General features: G+C 46.0%; 1 protein-coding gene and 1 long non-coding RNA gene across 4 annotated transcripts in view; one reads left to right on the forward strand and one right to left on the reverse strand.

Moving 5' to 3' along the window:
• Positions 1-2,795, forward strand: part of LOC138156639 (uncharacterized) — a 55,647-nt gene extending 52,852 nt beyond the window's left edge. For all 3 annotated transcript variants that reach the window (XR_011167199.1, XR_011167197.1, XR_011167198.1), the window contains 2 exons: positions 699-933; positions 1,051-2,795. This is a non-coding gene — a long non-coding RNA (uncharacterized lncRNA). The remainder of the gene's footprint in view (positions 1-698; positions 934-1,050) is intronic.
• Positions 1-13,077, reverse strand: part of PVALB (parvalbumin) — a 19,317-nt gene extending 6,240 nt beyond the window's left edge. Inside the window, exons 1-3 of the mRNA XM_069082069.1 lie at positions 12,879-13,077; positions 10,883-11,015; positions 9,298-9,407 (exon numbers count right to left, since the gene is read on the reverse strand). Coding sequence (XP_068938170.1) covers positions 9,298-9,407; positions 10,883-11,015; positions 12,879-12,939 — 304 coding nt within the window. The 5' untranslated portion in view covers positions 12,940-13,077. The remainder of the gene's footprint in view (positions 1-9,297; positions 9,408-10,882; positions 11,016-12,878) is intronic.
• Between the last annotated feature and the right edge of the window lie 11,598 nt (positions 13,078-24,675).

A 24,675-nucleotide genomic window follows, 5' to 3' on the forward strand; every position in this document is an offset into this window, starting at 1 on the left:
TAGAGCACCAGCCCTAGAGTCAGGAGGACCTGAGTTCAAATCCAGCCTCAGACACTTAACAATTACTACCTGTGTGACCTTGGGCAAATTACTTAACCTCAAATGTTCTGCCTTCCTCCCTCCAAAAAGACCAAAAAAAAATCTTAAAAATATTTTAAAAGGCTAGGTAATAGAAAGATACTCAATAGTGGATTCAGAAGCCATGGGCTTCAGGCCCAGTTTTATGACCCTGATCAAACCACTAGGAACTTTAGTTGACTTATCTGTCAAATAGGGGATGCCTGGAGTACCAGCCTCTTGGAGCTGTACGAAGACCAACCACGATAATTTGAATAAGTTGTTGAGAGCCCCAGGTGCCATATGCATGCTGATTACTGGTGGAAAAGTTAAGGAATGGCCTTTGAATCAGATCTAAATTTGACTTCAAAATTTGATGCTTATTAGCTGCGTAGCCCTGAGTAAATCATTCAGTTTCTGAGCCTTGGTTTCTTTGTCTGTAAAATGAGGAGAGTCACAGACCCACTTCTAACTTTCATTTACTTGCATTCCCTTTGAGGAAAACACTTTGGGAATCTCAACAAATGAGCCACTGTGATTAAACCCAGAAAGTGAAAGTGACTCTGGGGGTTCAGAAGTAGAAGTGATTTGCCCAAAGTCACAGTAACACAGGCTAATAACCCTTTCTGTCTGTCTCACAGGAGATCCAGAGTGGCATAAACAGGAGCTTGTCTTTCTTCAGAGACAGGAAGGCCTCGATTGGATTCTTCTGAAGTGACCTGAGCAAGTCACTTAACCTTTCACCGCATCTGAAAGATGGGTATAATAATAGCACCTATTTCCCGGGGATGTTGTAAAGATAAAATGAAGAAAAATGCCCTCAGGCAATACTCTAGGACTCTAAGTTACAGGTGAATTACCAAATTCATCCTACTGGTGAGTACTCTCCTGGCTGAAATCACAGATCTGAATCTATCTACCTCATAAGTTATGGGGTGGATAAATCATTGATTCACATTGGAGGTCATACACAACAATTCTTTCATTTTCTAGGTGAGGAAATGGAGGTCTGGGGACAACCCCATATCACACAGGTAACATGTGGCAAGATTTAGATTCCTCATCAAGGTCCACTGGTTCCAGTTGGGAAAATGTTTATGAAAGCCAATGGAGATGTTAAAGACATTGTTTTGCATAAAATATTGTAATGTAATTTGCTGATGTAAGAACATACTGCTGTCTAATATTTTGGCATAATATAGAATGCCAGTATATTATGGTGGGGATTTTTTTTGGGGGGGGTCCTGTGATTTCCTTGATGGAGGAAACACCTTTGACCAATGCAGGTGAGCCCCTTTTTTTTGCAATTAGAAGTCTCAGAGGATTTCCTAGGAGCACTGAGAAGTTAGATGATTTGCCCAGGGTCACATAGCCAGACTTGAACAGGGGTCTTCCTGACCCTGAAACTGTCTTAATTCACCACCCTTGGCTTTCTCTCTCATGAGTTGTATAGAACAAGTATTATATGTAGTGATTAGTCTATACTATTACGGGCTGTGGGCAAATCTTCCTTCAGGGAAATTGACTAATCAATCAGCCATCCCCTAGAATAAACCTGAGAACCATAGTCTGCAGAAAGCCTGGAGACTTCTCCCTTCCTGGAGCATCTTCCCCACACCCTTACCCTTCCAATCAATAAAGGCCCCAAAGGAAGGAGGTGGGTGGAGAAGGAGAAGGATGTGGAAGGGGAGGAGGGGAGGGGGGGGAGGAGAATCACAAGACTGTCTGCTGTCTCTCAGGAAACTGAAATTAGCTTAATTTTATGTGTCCTCCTTCAAGTCTTTGTGCAGATCTGACAAATTTAGATGCTATTGACAGGCGGATTAACTGAAAGTGAGGGCCTGGAACTTTGAAGGGACTTAGAGTGAGAGGTTGGGAAAGTGCCCATTCTTTCATCTTCTTTATCTGAGTCCCAGGATCCCCAGAGATCCCAGAATCTGGGCTAAGACTCAGAGCTGTCTAGTCCCACCTTCTGATCTCCCCATCTTATAGCTATTTTATAGATGTGGGGACTGAGGCCCTGGTGACTTGTCCAGGGCCTCACAACTAGCAAATGTCTGAGCTCTGATTAGTGGGCAGAAGGGTTACACCACATTCCTTTACCACTTCCTATGAAATGTTGGAGTATTTTTATGATTAAATGCATTCTATTTGGCATTGGAATACCCTGATATAGGTTACTTTCTCCCAGAGCCTCAGTTTCCTCATTGATAAGGAGATTGAAGAGGAGATTAAGATAAGAGATAAGGAGATTGCCATCAATTAAATTAGAAATAGAAGTTCCCTTAGAGATCACCTGGTCCAAACCTCTTATTATACAGATTGGCAAAGTGAGAATCAGGTAAAGTGCTTTATCCAAGGTCACACAATGTTTTAGCAGAAAACAGAAGAACTGGGTTCAAATCCCACCTTGGACACTTTCAACCTTTGTGACTTGAACAAAGGTACCAATGCCTCAGTTTTCTCATCTATAAAATAAGGGGCCTCTGAAGTCCTACCTCTGAATCTATATTCCTATGACATTCTGACTCCAGATCTGATGATTTCCCCACAACACTCTGATGCAAACATGGGTTGGAAGGGCTAGTTCTAGCATTTTTGGTCTAGTGGCTAGAAGCATTGGCCTTTGTGTCAGGGAGAGCTGGGTTTGAAGGAGATTCTTTTTCCTGATTTGCCAAATGAGGGAGTTGGAGTAGATTCCACCAAGGATCCTTCCAGCTCAAAATCCACAATCCCATGTAATCCTTTTTCTGAGTTAAGGCTATTTCTTTGTGTTCAGTCATACATGGCCATAATCAACAACTGTGCCAATGTCCTACCAAAAAAAAGCCTTTATGCATTGGTTGGGGAGAATCAGGTCACACATTAGTCATTCACTGTGTGATCCTGGGCAAGTCACTAAACTGCTCTGAGCCTCAGTTTCCTCCTTTGTCAAATGAGGATCATAACAGCCTCTTCCTCCTAGGATGGCAATGAGGATCAAATCAAGCAACAAGAAGCCCTTGTAAACCTCAAAGTGCTTTATTGGGGCAGCTACATGGCACAGTGAATAGAGCACTGGCCCTGGAGTCAGGAGGACCTGAGTTCAAATCCAGTCTCAAGACACTTGACATACTTACTAGCTGTGTGACCTTGGGCAAGTCACTTAACCCCAATTGCCTTGCCTTCCCCCTTCCAAAAAAAGTGCTTTATATAAATGCTAGCCATGATTTTTAGATTACTTCGATGTTATATGATTACCACTGTAATAAAAGTCCTTTGTAAACCATAGAAAGGGGAGCACTTTCTCCTCCTTAGAGGCAGTGTCATACAGTGGTTAGAATTACAGTGATGGGTGATCTGGATTCACCTCCAACCCCTACTGTTTTCTAGATGGGTGACCCTGGGAAAGTCAGTTTCCTTCTCTGAGCTCCAGTTTCCCCATCTGTAAAATGGGGCCAGGCATAGTCATAGAATCTCAACCTGGCTGTAAGGCTAAAAATGAGAGGATGCATGATGTTTAAATGTTAGTTAGCACCACCACAAACAAGGATTTTTCCAGAGAAGGAGAGGAGCAGAATGCATCTACCCAAGACAGTGACAGGTTCAAAATAATTACAACAGTAATGCCAATCCTCCATCGCCAGCTCTGGCTTCCGATGGGACAAAACTCTGAGGCTCCCAGTGCCTGAGACAAATGATTCCATGGGCTTAATCATTTGGAAGGGAGGGGGGAGCAATACAGAAAGAGGAAGGCCTTCATTCCTCCTAACTTCAGTTACTTTCTTAACCATAGGCTAGTTACATAATGACATCTTCTGTTCCCTCTGCTACATCTTATCTGGTGCAGAGACAAGATGTCTTGAATGCAAGTCCACCTGGGAATAGGAATGAGCCACCAGCTCTGCACTTAAGCCATTAATAACTTTCCAATTTAGGCTCTGCCTCAGTGGAAGGCGTGAAGGAGTCAGGGGATATGAGTACTAGCCTCACTTCTGACTTGACTGTGTGACCTTGGAGAAATCCTTTGACGTTGCTGTGTCTCCATGTTCTTATCTGTCAAATGGGTAGAAGAATCCCAGCCCCTGACCACCTCATTGAGAGGCCATGAAAGAAGAGGCAGCAGGATACTTTGAAAAGAAAGCTCAATCTAGAGTCCAAGGACAAGGATCCGAATCCTGTCTTGGCCCGTCAGTGCCTGTGTGACCTTCTCTTTACGCCTCTGTTCCTAATCTATAAACTCAAGGGATTGGACCATATCAAGATTCTTAACCTTGAGGGTCCATGGACCCTTAAGGAGTCTATGGATAGATTTCAGGGAATCCATGAACGTGGAAGGGAAAAAATAACAGCTTTAATTTCACTGACCTCTAACTTCAATGTAATATTTCTTTCAATTATTTAAAAACATGATTCTGAAAAGAGGTCCATAGGCTTCATCAGACTGCAAAGGGAGGCAGGACACCAAGATCCTCTGTGAATGTGCTCTCTCTGTCTCTGTCTCCTTCCCCCCTGTCTCTCTCTGTCTGCTTCTCTGTCTCTTTCCCTCCCCTTCCTTCCTTCCTTCCTTCCTTCCTTCCTTCCTTCCTTCTTTCCTTCTCTCTCTCTCTCTCTCTCTCTCTCTCTCTCTCTCTCTCTCTCTTTCCCTTTCTCTCTTCCTCCCTCCCTCCCTCTGTCCCTCTCCCCTCTTCTTCCCCACCTCTGCCTCTTTCTCCCCATTAGATTTTATAACATACACACAAACAAGGCATTATCATTCTTGCTATTCATTGTACAGCCCAAGGGTTTAGCTACTACCCATGGTTACATGGCTTTCCTTCCTCACCCCTCTCTCAGAATCTAAGCATTAGAAGGGACTTTAGAGATCCCCTCAGCCAACTCTCATTGAGCTGCACTTATAACTGTCTTTTATGTATTTACTGTGGCAGTGAGAAAGCAAAGTGGACAGAGTTCTGGGCCTGGAGTCAGAAAGACCTGAGTTCCAACCCAGCTTCAGATACTTACATCTGTATGACCCTCAGCAAGTCACTTAACCTCCATTTGACTTAGTTTCCCTAACTGTAAAATGGGGATATTAAAAGTATCTACCATTCAGAGTTGTTGGGAAGATCAAAGGAGGTCATTGTAAAGTGTTTAGTGCAGTTCCTGGCATGCCAGCTATTGTTCATGGAAATGAACACCTTATGTAGACTGTTATAGTGAGCAAGCCCCCTCATTCTGTAGATCTCTGAGAGGTGGGGAAACCGAGCCCTAGAGACACTCATAATGTAAAAGGTCTTATCTCACTAGGGGTCTTGAAGCAGAAATTCAACCCCTTGTTGGAGGAGAGGGGAGGGGGTACAGAGAGAGAGACAGGGGGAAAGAGAATGAGGAGGGGAGACAGAGAGAGAGACACAGAGAGAGAGAGAAACAGGGAGAAGGGGGAAGACAGAGAAAGAGATGGGGGAGACAGGAAGAGAGACAGAGAGAGGGGGGGACAGAGGAGGGGAAATGAGAGAGACTGCCTCTAAGGAGGAGAAAGTGCTCCCCTTTCTATGGTTTACGAAGGACTTTTATTGCAGTGGTAATCATATAACATCGAAGTAATCTAAAAGAGAGAAAGAGAGAGAGAGAGAGAGAGAGAGAGAGAGAGAGAGAGAGAGAGAGAAATGGAGAGAGGGAGAGGGAGAGAGAGAGAGAATGCACCTTTATATACTCAGATACATATAGGACTGGAGGCCTTCTGAGGTCTGGTCCAGCTTTGAGATTCTGGGCATAGGACCCTTATGTGAAAAATATGTAGGGTGCTGCCCAATAGAAGAAGATGCTGCTGTCCTGAAACCTTTGGATGCAACTGATTTTAGGGGTTAAAATCCTGGCCTGGGTCCCGTGATGCCAGCCTTACAACATAAAATGGTAGAGAGGGACCTGAGAATGCACAGTGTCAGAGCTTAGAAAACGGGATGTCAGAACTGGAGGGGGAAAAGAGAATAATGAGCTGGGAGAGACCTTAGAATGTAGAATTTCTGAGTTTGAAAGAACCTTAGGCTAGATTTGTCAGAACTAGAGAGAACTAGAGAGAGTTGGAAGGGACCTTAGAACCAAGAATGTTAGAATTGGGGGGAGGAGAAGGACCTTTGAAGACATTGAATATTTACAGTGTGAAATATTAAGAGCTAGAAAGTACTTTAGAGATATCTAGGCCAATCTCCTGACTTTAGGGAGGAGAAAACTCAAGCCCGGAGATGGGAACACTTGTCCAAGGTCACAGAGGTAGGTAACAATCAAATTAGGATTTGAATCTGTTTCTCTTACCTCCAATTCCAGTCTTCTGTTTTTCTACAGATCACCCCACCCCCACCCCAGTACTGTGGACTGATTCTGTTTCTATACCTCAGTTTCTTCTTCCCCTAAACCGGGCTCAGAATACCTATATGCCCAGTCTTGATCTGCCTCCCAGAACAGGCTGTGAAAATTCACTGCTAAAGCATGTCTGCAAATGACTGTCAGTTTCCTGAAAATGACCACTGAATAGAGATGAGCCCCTAATTTATAGGGGTTATTTGTAGGAGTTGGTGTTTCAGAGGACTGAAGAACATCACAGATATAGTCTGTGGGCCAATGTGGTCAGCCCCTTCCTCCTGTTGGAGAAACTGGGTCATGGATTGGGAAAAGGAGGGGGTGCCACCTGTCCAAGGTCACAAGCCAAGCTAGTGAGGGGCAGAGGGGGGAATGTTAATTAGTTTGCTGTTTACCTAGCTGTATACCTGCTAGATCATTTATGCAATTATTTTTTTTTCATTTATGCAATTATTGAAAGTTGGAGCTGAATGGGGCTTTAGAGACCATTTAAATCTGAAACCCTGAAGTTATAGATGAGGAGGTCGAAGAGCCTTTGGGTTGTTTCTTTTCCCTTCACCTCAGGGACCCCAGAGCCAGCTAGTAGGAGAAGATGGCTTTGAACCTAACCTCCTCACTCCCAGTTCACTGCTTTCTCCAACTTTCCATCCAGCTGTCTCCTAAAAGAAGGATATTTCTCGAGGGGACTGACATATAAAAAAAGATGAAACCTTGTTCTTCTCAAGAAAGCCTGAAATATCACAGCTCTAGAAGTAGGAGAAACATCAGAGGCCATCTTAGCCACCTGCCTCATTTTACAGATGAAGAAACTGAGTCTCAGAGAGGTTAAATAGTATAGGAATATTGGGTCATAGATTTAGATCTAGAAGGGTCTTAGGACCTGATGGAGTCCAACTCACCATTTTATAGATGAGAAAACTGAGTCACAGAGTGGTTAACTGGCTTGCCCAAAGTCACACAGCTTGTCCCAAGGCATATAAGTAGCAACTGGTGGAGTCAGGATTGGAACTTCGGGCTGCATCAGCATCCTCTTTCTTCTACTATCCTGATCTGAAGCATTTTTGTGAGCTCTCAGGGTCTTCTAGGGAACCTGAGACCTTTAGGAAGTCAAGGTGGAGATGGAGCTAGGGTCATATAACCATCATTTCAGAATTATGAGGGACATCAGAGGTCATTTGGATCCACGGCCTCATTTTACAGAGGAGGAAACTAGGGTCTAGAGAAAGAGGGACTTGCCCAAGGTCCCCTTGTGTCTCCATCTCCTGAACTGCTCTGAGAAGTTTGGAAGTTGAGAAAGGATGGCTTGAGGGAAGTGGCAGGGTATGGGTGAAAGAGGCCTTTTTGGGGAGTCAAAAGGCCTGGATTCTAATACTCACACTACTACTTTTTAGCTTTGCAACTTTGGGTGACCACTTCCTTTCATCTGGGCCTCAGTTTCCCCCATTAAAAAGAGAGGTTTGGACCAGATGATCCCTGAGGCCCCTCCCAGATCTACCATTCTCTGCTTCTCTGATAGGGATATCTGATTCATTCTCCCAAGCAGCTGCAGAAGGCAGAATTTCACCCTGGTCACCAAATGATTAATGAGTCTTTAGTATCAAAAGCATAAGATAGAGAGAGAGAGGGAGGGAGTGGGATGTGGATGCAGCACTTGTTCTGTGTTCTCTCAGGTAGCACACAGAAACCACTTATGCCCAGTCAGCCATTCCAACCTCCCTGAGCACTTCTGAGTAGCCCAAATGGACTGATGATGAGAGAGGGGGCAAGTGTGACATGGACAGACCCGGAGAGGGACTGGGAAGCTGTGGCTAGCTCTGTTTTTGTGGAAGCCTAGACCAGTGGGGAGGGAACTGAGTCAGAGAATAATCAAAAAGTAGACACCAACCTGAGGCTTTCCTTTGGGGCTGGTTCCCCTACTTGGGATCATAGATTTCACCCTGAAAGGGACTTAGACTTTATCAAGTTCAAAGTCCTCATTTGACAGATAAGGAAACTGAGGCCCACAGAAGTGAGGCCATTTGCCCAGAATCACACAACTAGAAAATCTTTCTGCTTCTTTACTTTGATATTAGGGGGAAGAGGGTAAAAATATCCCCAGAGTCTGGAGTGGAGAGGTGCTATTATTGGCCATTCCAAAACCAAGCCTGGACACTAAAGCCAAGACAGGCTTTCTTTCTCATTTCCTAGCAAAGCAATGGATGATTTCTTGCAGAAATAATCAGGATATATAAACTCAGACACTTGACACTTACTAGGTGTGTTACCTTGGGCAAGTCACTTAACCCCAATTGCCTTGCCTCCCTACCTTCAAAAAAGAAATAAAAAAAAGAAATAATCAGGATAAAGAGACAGCAAATGGCACAATGAAGGAAGGCAGAACAGTGGAAGGGTCAAAGCAGTGAACTGGGAGTTGGGAGATATGGTTCAAGACTACCTGAGTTCACGCCTGTGCTGCTATTCTTAGTAACCTTGAGACCATTGGAAGTCACTTAACTAGTCTAAGCCTCCATTTATTAGTCCATAAACTGTAGATAATAATTCATGACTTACCCCATAGGACTGTTGTGAGTGAGGTTTGTGTAGATGGGACTTCAGAAGTCACATAATCCAATCTTCTTGGAAACTGAGGCCAGGGAGGAGACATAACTTGCCCAAAGGTCAGAGACCTTAGTCACAGAGTTGGACCAGGTCTCAGTGCTAGGCCATCTGATTCTAAGCCCAATGCTTCCCCCCTATCCATGATGCCCCTTTGCTTCTTTGGGGAAGGGGGAGTAATTTCTGTTTTCTCTGATCTCTGGGCAACAAGAAAATCTGTCGTTTGGACTTGGAATTCTTCTTCAAGGACCTCCACTCCTTTCCCAAAGGGAAGCACTTAAGGAGCCCCAGGGCAGGCTTGATGCCAGTCCCTCCATCACTACCCACCTTCAGCCCCAATTTTGCCATCACCGTCCTTATCCCCGGCAGCCAGGAGGGCCTTGGTTTCCTTGTCTGTCAGCTCTCTGCCATCGGATACAAAGCCCTTCAGGATGAATCTAAAGAAAAGAGAAGGCAGAGATGAAGAAGCCAGGCTGAGGTTGTCTCAGCCCTAACTAAGCATGCCAGACTGACCGAAGGGTGTGGTAGAAGGAGCAGGGGCTTTGGAGGCAGAGGACCCAAACTTTAGGCCTGTTTCTGCAGTTAATTCCCGGGGAAGTCATTTCCTTTCTCTGATCTTCCATTTCCTCCTCCTCTAAACCATAGCCTTAGTAACATCCAAGGTTCCCTATTGTGTCTAGGATAAAATACAAATCCCTCTGTTTGGCGCTCACAGACCAACGTGGTCTGGCTCCAGACTCCAGGCTAATTACACATTGTTCCCCTCATACTCTATGATCCAGCCAAACTGTTCCCCTTGCTGTTTCCCACATCCCACCTTGATGCTTTTGTACACACTGTTCCCCTATGTCTAAAACCCTCTCCCCTCTTACTTCTACCTCCTGGAATCTCTTGCTCTGCTTAAGCCTCTGTTCCAGAATTAGCCTCTCCAAGAAACTGAACCCCTTAGTAACAACTGGGATAATATATATGTCTAGAATGTAAACTCCTTGTGGACAGGGTTTATCTACCTTTGCACCCCCATCACCTTTCACAGTGCCTGGCACATAGTAGTTGCTTAATCAGTGTAACCAGTTATATTGAAATGCATTTATCAAAACCAATTTTTAAAAGAACTGTCAAGTTCACAGAGCCAAGGTTAAGCTGCCTTGGTCTGAAGCCTGTGTGTGAGTGAGGAGATCTGGGTTCAATTCCCAGCATTGTGCCTTCTTAGCTAGGTGACCTTGGACAGGGCATTTCAGCACTATGAGCCTCGGGTACATATGTCATTAGTAAAATACAGGGAGGAGACCAAGTAACCTCTGAGTCTCCACCTACCTCTGGATTGATGGTGGTGTCAGAATTGGGTCAAAAGTCATAGATGTAGAGCCTGAAGGGACCTGAGTTGACTCCCCTCATTTTATAGGTGAAGAAACCAAGGCATAGAGAAAAAAACAGGTGACTTTCCCAAGGTCATTCAGCTAGCAAATGGCAAGGCTGGGATTCAAACCAAGGAGCTTGGTGAGGGGTGGGGGTGGGGGGTGGGGGCTACTGACACAGTGAAACTGACTTGGAACTCAAGGGATACTCTCCTGACTCTCAGGCTCTCTTGAGGAAGAACTGAGCTCTCAGGAGTGTTTAATTATTGAGCAACATCATTCCATTAGAAATATTAAATGCCTCCAACTTAACCCAGTTAGTCCTGCCCTCTTCCAGTGACCTTAGCCTTCCCTGAAACGGAAGGGAGAGGAAACCTTTGTCTTCCAGCCCATTAGGTCTGACTCCCTCGGGAACCGTGGGGCTGGTCACTGACAGAGAAGTGCAGATGGAGGTGGCCAGGCCCATCTTTCATGGATGCCCCTGGCCAGGAAGCAGCCCCCCCCCTTTAAAAGCCTCCCAGCCCTGGGGGTGGGGGAGGGGCAGGCTGGCTCACTTGAGCTCATCCTCCTCGATGAAGCCACTCTTGTCCTTGTCCAGAATGTGGAACACCTTCTCCACATCCTGTTTGTTCTTCTTCTTCAAACCCACCATCTCGAAGAACTTCTTGTGGTTGAAGGACTCGGCAGCTGCAGGGAGCAGGGCAGTTAATCAGGATGGGAGGCAGGAGACATATGGCGTTCTGCAGCAGCCTAGGCAATGGGGACTGCTCTTTGAAGGGTGCCCTACATGCATGGGGGAAGGGAGCTTAACTAAAAGGGGGCCTGGAGACTTTTTTGCCTCCAAAATCTCAGTTCAGTAATTTCTTTTTTTTTGGGGGGGGGGCTGGCTGAAGGTGAGATCAAAGAACCATAGACTGAGAATTGAAAAGAACCTTAGAGGTCATCTAGTCCAGTACCCCTCATCTTCAGCCCAGGAGAAGGGAAATGGCTTCCCCAAGGTTAGGATACACAGCTAGTAAGCAGAAGAGGCAGGATTTGAACTCAGGTCCTCTGAATCTGAATTCAGTTCTCTTTTGGGGTGGGATAGAAGGAGCTAAGACTTCTTTGCATCATGTGGAAGAGTGAGGAAAATAGGAACAAAGGGGGCAAGCAACTCTCTCAAGGTCAAACAGTAAGGCTAGGAGATGATGCTGAGAAGGGAGAGCCCCATCATGGGCTCAGCCAAAGTCCTGGCTCTCCTAGGCACTCACAGGGCTTCTTAGGAGGTACCAGAGAAATCAGGGTAGCTACAATTATGTGATCTGGAAGTTAGACAGGAGAAGACTGGAGAGCAGTTACCCCAGGACATCAGGGCAAAGGTGCCCACCATCTGGACCTGGTCTCCACCCCTGGAAAGGCTGGGGGAGAATGCATGTGGGTGGGTATAGAGCTGGACTGGGTGTCTTATAGACAAGGTTTGGGGGTCCTGGCAGGAAATTGTGTGTGGGTTCAGAATTGAACAAAGGGCAAGGTTCAAGGATGCTAGTCAGAACTTCCTATACTGTGGAAACCTGGAAAGAGAAAGAGGGGTACAGGCATGGAGAGCCCCCAACCCATTTTCCATCCTCTTTTTGGACCAAAAGTTGACTACTGAGAGAATAGCCTGAACAGTCCATGTATTAGCTGAGCTCAAAGCTCCAATCACTCTGGGAAGGTCATCTCCCTAGTGGCCAATCTTGGACAGCCCAGAAGAGAGGGGATGCTGTGGTGTGTGTGTGTGTGTGTGTGTGTGTGTGTGTGTGTGTGTGTGCGTGTGTGTGTGCGTGTGCAAGAGATGGACCCCCAAACATTTCTTTGTGAATGTGGAAGATTAGGGTACCTAGCTCAGGAAAGGAGAAGGTATCTGGAACTGAGAGTTGAGATGAAGGAAGGGGTGCATGGTGAAAAAAATGGAGAGAATTGTAGTTCTTGAGTTGCCAGAAAGGAGAAGGGGCTTGGGTCCCTGGCTGAACACTGTCTCCTCCATGTCACTTGGGTGGAGATGAGAATTCGAAGCATCCGCTTAGCTCCTGCATCTGGGCTGAATTCCCTCTGGGATGGGGCCAGTGTTTAGCTTTGGCCCTGGAACCCCCCACTCTACCCCTTTCTTCTCCCCACCCTTACCCCTGGAGCGGGGTCGCCCTGGACTCCTGACCAAGCTAGCCTGGGCACTCACTAGGCATGGGTACCGGCATAGACACGAATCTGGGGCTCAGTTCCTCCAGAGTGCGAGGAAGTTTCTGAGGACGAGAAGCTCGCGGCAGACAGGACCCATGGAGCTGCCCAGCGCGCTTCTGGGGACACCTGGGTCCTCCTTGTCCCGAGCACTACTGCGTCCTCGGGTCCCCTTACCAAACTCCCTGCCGGAGTGCACAGGCATGCAGCCCAAGTCCCTTCCATCTCCGGGCTACGTGGGCAAGGAGGCTTGGGATGCTGGAGAAAAGGGCTGCCGAGGGGAGGAGATGGGGCATGGGGGAAAGGCGATGGGGTGGGGAGGGATGGGTTGGGAAGGGGTGGGGAAGAAGAGCTCACCTGCAAAGGCAGCCACCGCATTCTTAATGTCCTCTGCGCTGAGCAAGTCTGTGATCGACATGCTGCCGGTGTGGGTCGGAGCGAGCTAGGCAAGCAAGTACGAAAAGATTAAAAAGTGCCTCCCTCGGCGTTTCTGCTCATATGACCAGCGCTGCAATGCTGCGCCGAGGCCGCGCGCCGGGGAGGGCGAGGGCGGGAGGCTGGCACTGGGCCAGGCTCGCTCCAAGGCCCAGCCCCGGGACGTCGAGGAAAGGGGTGGGGGGAGACCCTGGCCCCTCGAGACCTTCCTAAGGGGCTGGGAGGAGCACGGGCGGGCACATCAGACACGGCTTGGTCAAGGGCATGGAGGTGGTGCTACCCTGGACCGTCTGGAGCAGACCACCCTGCTTCCCCACCCGGACCGGCCCCTGGACTCATTGGGCAGAGAGAGCGCCAAGACTGCAGCAAGTCCCCCCTCCCAGTTCGCATTATCTCCCCTCTCCTCAACTCCCTTCCTTTCACTCCCGGTCCCCTTGGCTAGGCTAAGACAGGAGCCCAAGCAGGATCCTGGAAAGGAGACCATCCTGCCTGGGCCCCCGGACAGCTCCGTGCTCCTTGCCCAGCCTGGTTGTGTTCTGCTGGCCTTGGGCCGCTTCAAGAATGCGTTCGGCCCCTGCGGCTGCCAGTCCCAAGACCCTCGAAACCTCAAAATGAGAGTTGGAGAGATGGGGAGGGGCGCAGGTTGGGACACCCCTCTCTGCCCCACCATTCCCCTCTTACGTCTCTTGGGTGCCTTTATGGTCTGTCTTTGCATCATTCATTGGGGGCAAATTTGGAGACATTTTTTTTCTCTCTAACCTGAAGATGCTTTCTTTTCTTTACCCCTCCTGTCCCGGGATCCACACTCAGGCAACCAGGGGCAGTAGATTGCTTCCAACCCTCCCTCTAAATTCCTTTCCTCTGAGTCTGGGAGTATAGTTCGTCAAAGGGGTCTGTTTCTCTAATTCTTGCTGACCCCAATGGGAGAGTAACACGCTGAATTTGGAGTCTTGGGACCTCACTTCGAAGTCTGCCTCTTCTAAAGGCTCCTTCCTGTGTGACCGTAGACAAGTCACTTGCCTTTTCTCAATTTCTTCTGCAAAGTGAGGTGGTTAACTTTTCACACTGGATTTATGCTGCTAATCACTTCCTGGGGATCTGGAAGGCTTCCCCTCTTTTTTTCTGCCTACAAAGAGGGCAGCCTATAGCAAGCATTTTGGTAGTAGTGGGAAAGCACTTCAAAATGAAAGAAAGTTAGGAAGTCAGCCAGGACAAATCCCTCTTTACATATAAGGAAACAGAGGCTCTGAGAGATCATAGGATGATAGGATTTAGTCCCGAAGGAAATTTAGAGCTGATCCAGTGTAGTCCAAGCCTTTTACCAAAGAGAAAACTGGAGTTTAGAGAACTCATAAGATTAAGAGGTAGAACGGAAGGGAAATAACTGGTCCTGAGCCTATGGAGCTGCAATTCAGCCCCAAGTCCTCCAACCTGGGCTGCACCCCATCTACTTCTCCATCCTGTGGGTAGGCAAGGTCCTTTCCCCAAACAGGACAAGGACCCTTATGTTGGGGGGGGGGGAGCGGGGGCAGGGCTTCTCTGCATGTCAAAGAGCTTTGGAAACACAATGCCCTCCAGAAAAGAGCTCCTTCCCATCTGGTGGAGGGCACCCTCCTGACTCCAGAAACTCTGTTTCTCCACTTGTCTATGGAATGACATGAGGTTCAAAGAGAGAAGGTCTTCAGCGCTTATCCATTGCTTCTCAGAGTGTTGGGAACTGGGTTTCCTTCCTCCCCTAACCAAAGGAAAAGACTTGGGTCCTAGTCTTGACTCTGCTGCCAACACTCTCTGAGATCCACCTTTGGCAAGTCATTGCCATTTTCTGGGCCTCAGTTTCCTCATCTGAAAAATGTGGAGGTTGGACCATTCCAGCCCTCCCCCACCCCCAATTCTCCTGACTTCCTGGTCTTTCTTATGAGTGCTGAACCTCTGGGCAGGAAGGAGCAGAAATCCCAAAGTTCATGCCTTATGGCATATTTTGAGGAAGCACCAGTGCACTAGGCTTGGAGTCAGAGAAACCTGGGTTCAAATCCCACTGTAGATACTTATTAACTATGTGACCCTGACTGAGCATGTCACATGGCCCCTTTGGGTCTCTGTTCCTTCACCTGTGAAATGAGGAGGGGTGGCTATGATGGCCTCTGAAATCCCTTTCATATCCTTCTTTATGAGTCTATCAGCCTTTTCCCAAGTTAGGGTCAAGGAAGCCCAGGAGTCTGTAGGAGGGGAAGGGGCTGATGGGTTGACTGAGATCTCAAGTTCCTTGTACTTTTCTCTCTTGATGGCCTGGCCCTTCCCCTCCACTCTGCCAGTGCTAGGGCACTGGACAGCTGCCCTGAACTGGGAACCTTAGCAAGCTTGCCTGTCAGGCGTGCTTGAGGTGAGTCAGCCCCTTTGGACCCTACCAGACCAGCCAGCTGGCATGGATGGGGCACAAGCTGAAGCTTTTGACCTGATATCCCTTGGCATTCTGCCTTTCCCCCAAATTCTGCAGCGTAGCTGCTACCAAAACCACCTCTAGTTTCCTCTTCCAACCTCCTTCTCTGGAACTACAGAGAGTCTGAGCCAAGAGGGAGGGGTGGGGAGGGATTACCTCCCTCACCCCATCCCCACTTCTACTTAACCCCCTCCTCACCCACTCAGGCCTACCTCTATCACCACTTAGAAGCAAAGAATGTCACAGCTGGTAGAGAGGACCTCAGAGACCATCTCACCCAAGCCCCCTACTTTACAGAAAAAGAAACTAAGACCCAAGAGGTGAAGTGCCCTGTGCAAGCCCTCCCTACATGGTGATAACTGCCCCCCCATCCTGACTCCCTGACTAGCTCTCATTCCACAATACCATGGAGTTTATGTAGAGCTCAAAGTCAGTCCTGGGGAGTTTGCGAGGGGCCTAGAGGGAGGGGTGAGAAGAGAAAGCTGGAGGGATCAGAGGTGCTCTTTTGCCCCTTATAACTGGACATCACCGTCACCCTTTCTGGAGCTCCTAGCCAACTTTAACTCACAAAATCTCTGATACACATCCACCCAAAGACCCACCTGGGAAGAGCCTTCTTCATCCCTCTATTCTTTTTCTTATTTTTTTCCCCTTTTCTTTCTACCCAACTTGCCACTCTTTTCTCTAACTATATCCTCTCAGGCCACCCCACTTCCTAGGCTCCTATTGGAGCTGGCCATAGAACCATAGAAAGCAAGAACAAGAAGAGACCTTTGAAACCACCTCCTCCCATTTCATAGGTGAGGAAGCAACCTTCCTGCCCCTTCAGAAGTTAGTGGTAGAACCCAGACTGGACCCCAAGTTGCCCTGACACCCAGCCATCCTCCATTCCACTATTTCACACTGCCTTGTTTCTCTGTTCCTTTTGCCTCTACTTTCTGCTGTCTTTTTCCTTAGGCTCATTGAGCCTGGAGTCACTTGTGCTCCATCCTTCATCTAGATGAGTCTAGATAAAGGTCCCAATCCAGGCTCCCCATCCTCCAGGATCCTCCCCCTCCCTTCTCCAACCTCCTCCTCCAGTCTATGGCTGTTCCACTCACCTCGGATTGGGGTATGGAGCACAAGCTGACTCAAGGCAGTGAGAGGTTGAGAGAGAGGAGGTGGTCAAGGGAAGCTAAGACCCAAGGTAGGATCTCTTCCTATATAGGCTCCTGGGGTCCAGCTATTTTGGGCTAGTGGTTCTCCCTCCCTTCTTGCCCTCCCCCACTGGTGTCAGATACTCCTGGGCCATGGTGCCTGGTGCCTGTATCACATTCACCCTCTCTGGGCTGATCAAGTAGGGCCTATTAATAATCCTTGGCACCTGCCTTCCTCCAGCACCTAAAACCGTAGGCCCAGCTGAAGGCCCACCTAGAATCATAGAATCTTGAAATTGGAAGGGCCATAGATACCTAGCTTGGTCATGCAGTCTGAGCCCTATCCGAAGCATGAATTTACTCTATAAAAGTAGCCATCCTGTTTCTGTTAGAACACTTCCAGGGATGGACCCCACAAACTAGCCCATTCCCTTATTTAAAAGCCTTAACTGTTAGGAGGTTATTCCTTATTATGAGTAAAACATCTGTACCCAATCATCCTGGTTTTGCCTTCTGAGGTCAAGCAGAAAAAGTCTAATGCCTATTCTATGGGACAGCTCCTAAGAAACTTAAAGCAAAGCATCCTGCCCTCCTTAAGTTTTCTCTTCTCCAGTCTAAGCATTCCCATTTTCCTCCAACTGGTTTCTATATGGCATGTTTTCTAGATTCCTCAAGATCAAGCATCCCTTTCTGGAGTGAGTTAGTGTCGAAGACAAGTCTACAAGTTGAGGGTGATATAAGAGGGAGATGTTCAAGAAAAGATGGCTAAGACCCCTTATAGTCAATTTGAACATTCTAGGACTAATTGGAGATACAGGAGTGGTGCTGCAAAAGACTAGAGGAACAGATCCTGGCATCACAGCATAGAGGGGATTTCTGAAGCTCTGAAAACAGACAAGTTCTTGGAGGGAGAGAGTAGAGGGCCAAGGCTTGAGCCTTGAGGAATGACCACAAGTAGGTGGTGAAGGGGATTTGTGGCCAGCAAATACTTGGACCACCATGATATTGTCCAACAATGAATTCTTGGTGGCCAGCCCTAACCCCCCTGCAACCTCTGTCACCCCCCTATTTATGGTGAGTCAGACACCTTGTCTGTCAAAAGCTGTTATCCCCAGTGACCTGAAATAACTTGGGCAGGGTAATACAACGAACTATAGTCTTTCTAGGGAAAGCAAGGGGGAAGACGGAAGAGGGAGGGAGGGAGGGAGAAAGAGAGAGAGAGGGAGGGGGAGAGGGAGAGAGAGACAGAGAGACAGAGAGAGAGAGAGAGAGAGAGAGAGAGAGAGAGAGAGGGAGAGAGAGAGGGAGAGAGAGAGGGAGAGAGAGAGGGAGAGAGAGACAGAGACAGAGAGACAGAGACAGAGACAGAGACAGAGACAGAGAGAGAAGTATATATTTGAGGATCTGGGAATATCACCTGTTTATCAGAAAGGTAAGTAAGTTAAATGACTCAGTTACTAAGTATATAACTAACATAACTATGTTACTAAGGAAAGAAGTAACTAAGTAAGGTAAGTAACTAAGTTAAGTTACTAAGTAATTAAGTTGATAATAGATTATAAATAACCAAGTTAAGTTACTAAGTAAAAAAGTTATTAAGATAAATAACTATGTTGTTACTGAATAGGTTATAAGTAACTAAGTAAATAAAATAACTTAAGTTACTAAGTAATAAAGGTAAATAACTAAGTTGTTACTTAGTTAACTCAGCACTCAGTGGGAGCTGAGTATGAGACATGGGACACATGCTGAGGGTAGCAGTTATTTGGGAATGAATAATAAGGTTTGGGACAGCTAGGTGGATAGAATACCAAGCCTGGAGTCAGGAAGACCTGAATTCAAATGTGACCTCAGACACTTACTACCTGTGTGACCCTGGACAAGTCACTTCACCCCCCTTTGCCTTAGTTTTCTCATCTATCAAATGAGCTGGGAAGGAAACGGCAAACCACTGCAGTATCTGCCAAAAAAAACCCAAAAGGGGTCACAAAGAGTTGGATGTGACTGAAATGATTGCATAACAAAAACCAACATTGAGAACATTTGATATAGTTCTTTGCTATTAGTTTGTTAATCTGTTTTAATTAAATGTCTTTACTTTGAATTCATATTGAATTTGAATTCATCTGTCTTGGTCTGATATAAAGAGGTAGCTCAATGGGGGCTCATAGTTGTGATTTTGATAATATTATCTTGACAGTTATGAATCTGTCTTTAGGTGGTTGAGAAATGGACCTTCCTAATAAGGGTGATGTAGTCCAGAGTACCCTGAGGCTCATGGCCAGATTCTTTAGAGACCACAGGAAAGAAGGTTCTGTTTTTAGAGCACTCTCTTCTACCTAAGTCCTCTACAAGGTTTTCTTCCTTTTCTGTTCTGATCCACTACTGGCTGGCATTGTGCCATTGATGAGTGGCAGTCCCTTCTATCCCTCTACCATGGTCTTCAGCTTATTCCTCTCTCTGTCTTGCTTCTGATTTTGCCTTTATGCCTAAATGCTTGTGACATTCTAATCCTGGATGTCCCTCCCCAGTGCTGGCCAGTTTTCCAGTTGGTGAGTTCCTCCTGGGATCTTCATTTTGAGGAGGGGTCCAGTCTGGGTTCATCTCCCTATTGGCTTTGCTTCTGATATTCCAGGCTTTGATACCATGTCCCCCCCCCCCCCATTAGAGGGAAAACTCCTTGAGAGCAGGGACTGTCTTTTTTTCTTATATTTATATGCCCAGTATTTGCACAGTGCCTGGCACATAGTACATGCTTAATAAATATTTGTCATCTTAACTCGTGGCTGACTTCCAGGATATTTCAATTAACTCTCCTGGCATAAATGTGAATACTCCTCCCAACTAGTGTTTGGGTTTTTAAAAAATATTTTCCTAGACTGTGCCCCACCCCCAACAGTCAATCTATTAAATCAACAATCAATCAACAAATACTCATTAAGTCCCTACTATGTGCTAGGTACTGGGGCTAGCTGCCTCCAGGCAGCTTACATCCTGGTGTGGGAAAAAGATGCACAGACTAAAAAAGCACAGAATATTTACAAAATGAAATCAAAGAGATTTGGGTTGGGGGAGGGGGTGGGGGCACTAGCAACTGGAAAGATAGGGAAAGACATCCTGTAGAAGGTCAGCCTTGAACCGAGCTTTGAGGGAAAATCATAAGGATTCCATGAGGTGGAAGTGAGGAGTGTGAGCATTCCAAGTTTGGAGGATGTCTGCCAGTTTAAAGGCACAGAGATGGATGATTGAATGTTGTGTACGGGGAATAGCAAATGGGCCAGTTTGAATGGAATGTGGAGTGTATGAAGGGGAGTAATGTGGAAAAGTTGGCTGGAGCCAGGCTTGAAATGCCAAACAGAAGAGTCTGTGTTTGATCTGAGAGGCAAAATGCAGGCTCAGGAGCTTCTTGAATAGGAGAGTGCCCTGGTGAGATCTGGGCTCTAGGAAGAGTCATTGGGCAGGTAGGAGGTGGATGAATTGGAGAGGAGAGAGGCTGAAGGCAAGGAGACAAAAAAAAGGAGGCTTGAAATAGCCCAGGTGAGAGGCGAGTGAGGATGGTGACTGTGTGAGTTGAGAGAAGTGTATGGAGGTGAAACCATAGAGACTTGGCCAGTGGTTAGGATAAATGGGGTGAGGAAGAGGGAGAGTTGGGGATGACTATGGGTTGTGACCCTGGGTGCCTGGAAACATAGCCCAAGCTGCTGCAACAGCAGTAAGTGTGACTTCATGATTTGAAATGTAATTGTTATGCCAGATGCTCCATTCCTACCCAATATTTCCAACCTTCTAAATCCTAGCTATGAATAATAATTGATATTGGGATAGTGTTTCAAGGTTTGCATGGCTGTTATTTCAGAGTTATTCCAGGTCTTATCTACATTTACAGATGATAAACCAGGGCCTTAGAAATGTTAAGTCACTTGCTCATAGTCACACAACTAGTACATGGGAGGGAAGGGGTGGGGAAGAATTTGAACACAGTGCTTCCTGACTCCATGTTTAGCACTCTACCTGCTACATACCTCTGCAGAGGGACTGTGTATTTGGCTTATCTATTAAGTGAAACCAAATGTATACAGGACATTTTCATAGTCTCCTGTGAGCTAGACAAAGGTTAGGAATTGTTAATACCAGGTTGACAAATGAAGAATTTAGAGCAGGGGCATTTTCCTAAATACTTGGTCACTCATAACAGGAGTTAGAACTTTTGTCTCTTGTTGCATGGTTTACTGGGGAGAATGCTGAATGTGAAGGCAGAAGGGAGACCTGGATTCAGAATTAGATTTTGCCACTTATTACCTATGTGACTTTGGGAAAAATCATTTGACCTCTCTGCCTCAGTTTTCCATTCTGTAAAATGAGACAGAGCATTGGTTTTGAAATCTGAAGACATGGATTGAATCTAAGTTCTGTTTCTATCTGTGTGACCTTGGATGAATTGTTTCTCCTCTCTGGGCCTCAGTTTCTTCATTTGGAAAATGAAAGAACTGGACTAAATAATCTCTAAAGTTTCTTCCAATTCTAAATCCCTGTTCCTATGATCCCATCTAACTAGCATCTCAGTCTGGCCTAGCTTTTCTGCATGCCCATCCCCCGTGGGCTTCTGGGAAACTCCCCAGGGGGTGAGGTCATCTCAGTGTACTTGGCCCTCCCTCCCTCCTAGTTCCAGTCTGTTTTAAAGCTACTCTGTCTGGTCCTATCTCAATGCTGGCTTCAGCTACTTCCTTGCCAGCTAAATGGTTGTTACAAGACCCTCATGGGTTAACCTCTAAACAGTACTGATCACACATACAGTCATACCCATATATAGTCCCCCTTAAAAAACAACAACAAAAATCTTGAACTTAAATACTAAGATGGGTGTTTTCATATTGATAGAAGACCAGAAAGAGGACACTGTATATTGAGTCTAGATCTCTATTACGTATAGCTTGCTTTACTTTTTGAGTATATAATAAGTTCAAAGTGTGTAATAAATTTCATAAGTATAGAAATAGGCATATAACAAGTATATAATGCTTATTATGAATAAGTATATTAAGTATATTATGCTTATACACAAAGTATATAAGTTTCAAAGTTGTCCTGCTCATCTGGGCTTCTTACTGGTCTTCCTCTGCATTAAAAAAATTCACTCATCTTTATTGTTAATATTTCTTCTTGTTTTTCCAATGACAACTCCTCCTCCTACTGCCATATCCTTGTTCATTCTTGTTTTTCCATCATCCTCATGATGGGGGGGGAGGGGTAAGAGACCTACAAAGCCCTTGTAACAAACCGAATTGCCCAGTGGGCTATTCTGCAGCCTGAGTCCATCACCTTTCTGACAGGAGGTGGGTAGCACTGTGTACAATTCCCACTAACAGTGAGGGGCCAGAAGTTTCTTCATAGGCTAAAACTTAGGGACACATACCTGGAAGGGAATATGAGGGTCTATAATGATACATACATTATAAGTGATGAACGTCTACAAAAAAAAGCAAAAACTCACCTGAGCAATTGATTGTCCATGAATATGCTGGTCCATTCTGTCTCATGCAGGACTGTTTCTCACTGGTGTTTGTGGAAAGAACACTAGAGTGGGAGTCAGGAGACCTGGGTCCTAGTTCTGGCTCTGACACCTCTTAGTTGTGTGATCCAGGGCAAATCATGCCACCTCTCTCATTCTCCATTTTGTTGATCTTCTATATTCCTTGCATGATGACTTGAACATAGGAGGCATGTCATAAAGTCCAATTGGATGGGATTCACTACAAGCATTTGATGCCCTGGTGATCCTTTGGAAGCTATATGGAATGATCCATTCTTTACACATGAAGAGATCTCAAGATTTTGAACTGGAAGGGACCTCAGAGGCCATCTAGTTCACCACCTCATGTTACAGATAAGAAAACTAAGTCCTAGAGAGAGGTCCAGAAGTAACATGGAATAATCAAAAAGTGCTGCACTTGGAGTCAAAGGATCAGGATCTGATTTCTGGTTCTACTTGTTGTATGACCTTAGGAAAGTCAACTCATCTCTCTAGGTCTCAGTTTCCTTCTCTGTAAAAGAACTTTAGACTAGATGACCTCTTAAGTTCAATAGTTGTTTTGTCATTTTCAGTCATGTCTAATTCTTCATGACCCCATTTTGAATTTTCTTGGCAAAGATCCTGGAGGGGTTTACCATTTCCTTCTCCAACTCATTTTTCAGATAAGGAAACTGAGGCAAACAGTGTTAAGTGACTTGCCCAGGGGTCACACAGCTAGTAAGTATATGAGGCTGAATTTTGAAGTCAGGAAGATGAGTCTTTCTGACTCCAGGATAGGCGTTCCATCCACTGCATCACCTAGCTACCCATCTAACTCTAAATTTTTAGTTCTAGGAGAGGGATTGCTCAGTCACAGAGTATTAGTAGTTCAGTAATCATTATATTTTGAGAGCTTTTCATTTCATGTGGTTTGTAGGCTATGAATATCTCTCAGAAATGCTTTTAAATTTTTGTGGATCAATGTTAGGTCTGACAATAACTTTGTCAATAATAAAACACCCATAATAATTTTGCAGATAAGCCCAGAGCCACGTGGGAGCAGGATGGAGTGCATCTCCTCCTCATTCTCCTGTCTGCTTCTGGAGTTGTCCCAAGGGTGCTTGGAGCAAGTTTACAGGGAATGAGCTTACTTTGTAATCCTTGTGCTCCATCCCAAAGAGCAGTGATTTCATCCACTTGTGTAATGGTGCATAGAGTGAGAAATATAAAAAAAATAGCAGGACAGTGACTTATCCCATGACTGCTGATGGCTGGATGCCCTCAAAAAGAGATAAGCAAAATGATAGGTGGAGAGGTTAGAGACAAATGGGTGAGAGAAAGAGAAGAGAGAAATAGGGAAAAGGAGGGTGAAGAAAATAAGAAAGAAACAGAGAGACTGGGAGGAGTAGGGGAAGAGGGAGGGAGACCATTTATTATGTATTTACTATAATCAAGCATCTATATGCTAAGTACTGGGGATAAAAATACAAGCAAGCAGGGCAATCTTTGCCCTCAAGGAGTTTATAATCTAATGATTATCTTGGTCACCGACCAAGTCATTATTATCTATAAAGGGGAACTGGAAAAGGGGTGGGGCATGGTGTGGACTCCCAAGTCCTGGCAAGATAAAGCACAATCTCACTTATCAAATCCCAGTTTACTAAAGCGGAAATGAAGCAGAATGAGAAAATAACAGTAACAATAATTATTACAATATAACAATACACAATTGTAATAATTATTATGAATTAAGGGGGAAGAAACTGTAGGCTCAAGAGACTCATTAAGAGGCTAAGGCAACAATCCAGCTAAGATGTGATGAGATCGTCCATTGGAGTGGTAAGCAGTGACAAGATGATGTTTTGTCTCTATCTGGCATAGTCCTAGCACAGGTGTGGACACTTAGTAAACATGCTCCATGTTGGAAGGATCCCCTCCTTTCCTCCACTCCCCCCTTCATGTCCCTCTCCAGAGGGAGGTGGGGGGTAGGAGGAAGGGTGTACAGGTCACTTGGCTCTCAGGAGCGGCAGGCAGGGAGAAGGGACTGTCAGCTGTTAATTTCTCTGCAATATTTCATTAGTTCACACTATTTGCACCTGCTATGGGAGGGAACAGGATACAGAGCTCATCACTTCTTGGTCACTGACCAAGTCAGCAGAGGCTGTGAGTTGTTATGATACCCATGAAGTGGGCTGTGTGGACTGTCTGACTCTTCCCTCTCCCTCACCCCTGCCCTGCCTGAGTCCTGTGATGTCTACCTTCCCCTCCTCTCTGTTCCCATGGAGATCTCCCCAGCCTCACCCATGCCACCTCTTCCCTGGTGAAGTGGAAAGGGTGTTGATGCTGGAGTAAGGAGATCTGGCTTCAAGTCCATCCTCTGAGACATCCTACCTGTGTGACCTTGACCAAGTCACTTTACCTCCACTGGGCCTTGATTTTCTCCTCTGTAAAAGCAGGAGATTAAGTAAGATGGTCCCTTCAAGTTTTAAATCTGTAGTCCTTGTTTTGTTTTAGCTTCTGGTCTTATTACTCTTCACACAGGTGCCCGAATAATTTCTTCTTGCACTCTTCTGATTATGTCACTTCTCCATCTAAAACAAAACAAAAACAACCCTTCAATGGTTCCCCACTGCCTGA

The sequence above is a fragment of the Petaurus breviceps genome, unplaced genomic scaffold, assembly GCF_028583685.1.
Source record: "Petaurus breviceps papuanus isolate PSGF00001 unplaced genomic scaffold, PetGlider_PUasm1.0 156, whole genome shotgun sequence".
NCBI classification, from domain to species: Eukaryota; Metazoa; Chordata; class Mammalia; order Diprotodontia; family Petauridae; genus Petaurus; species Petaurus breviceps.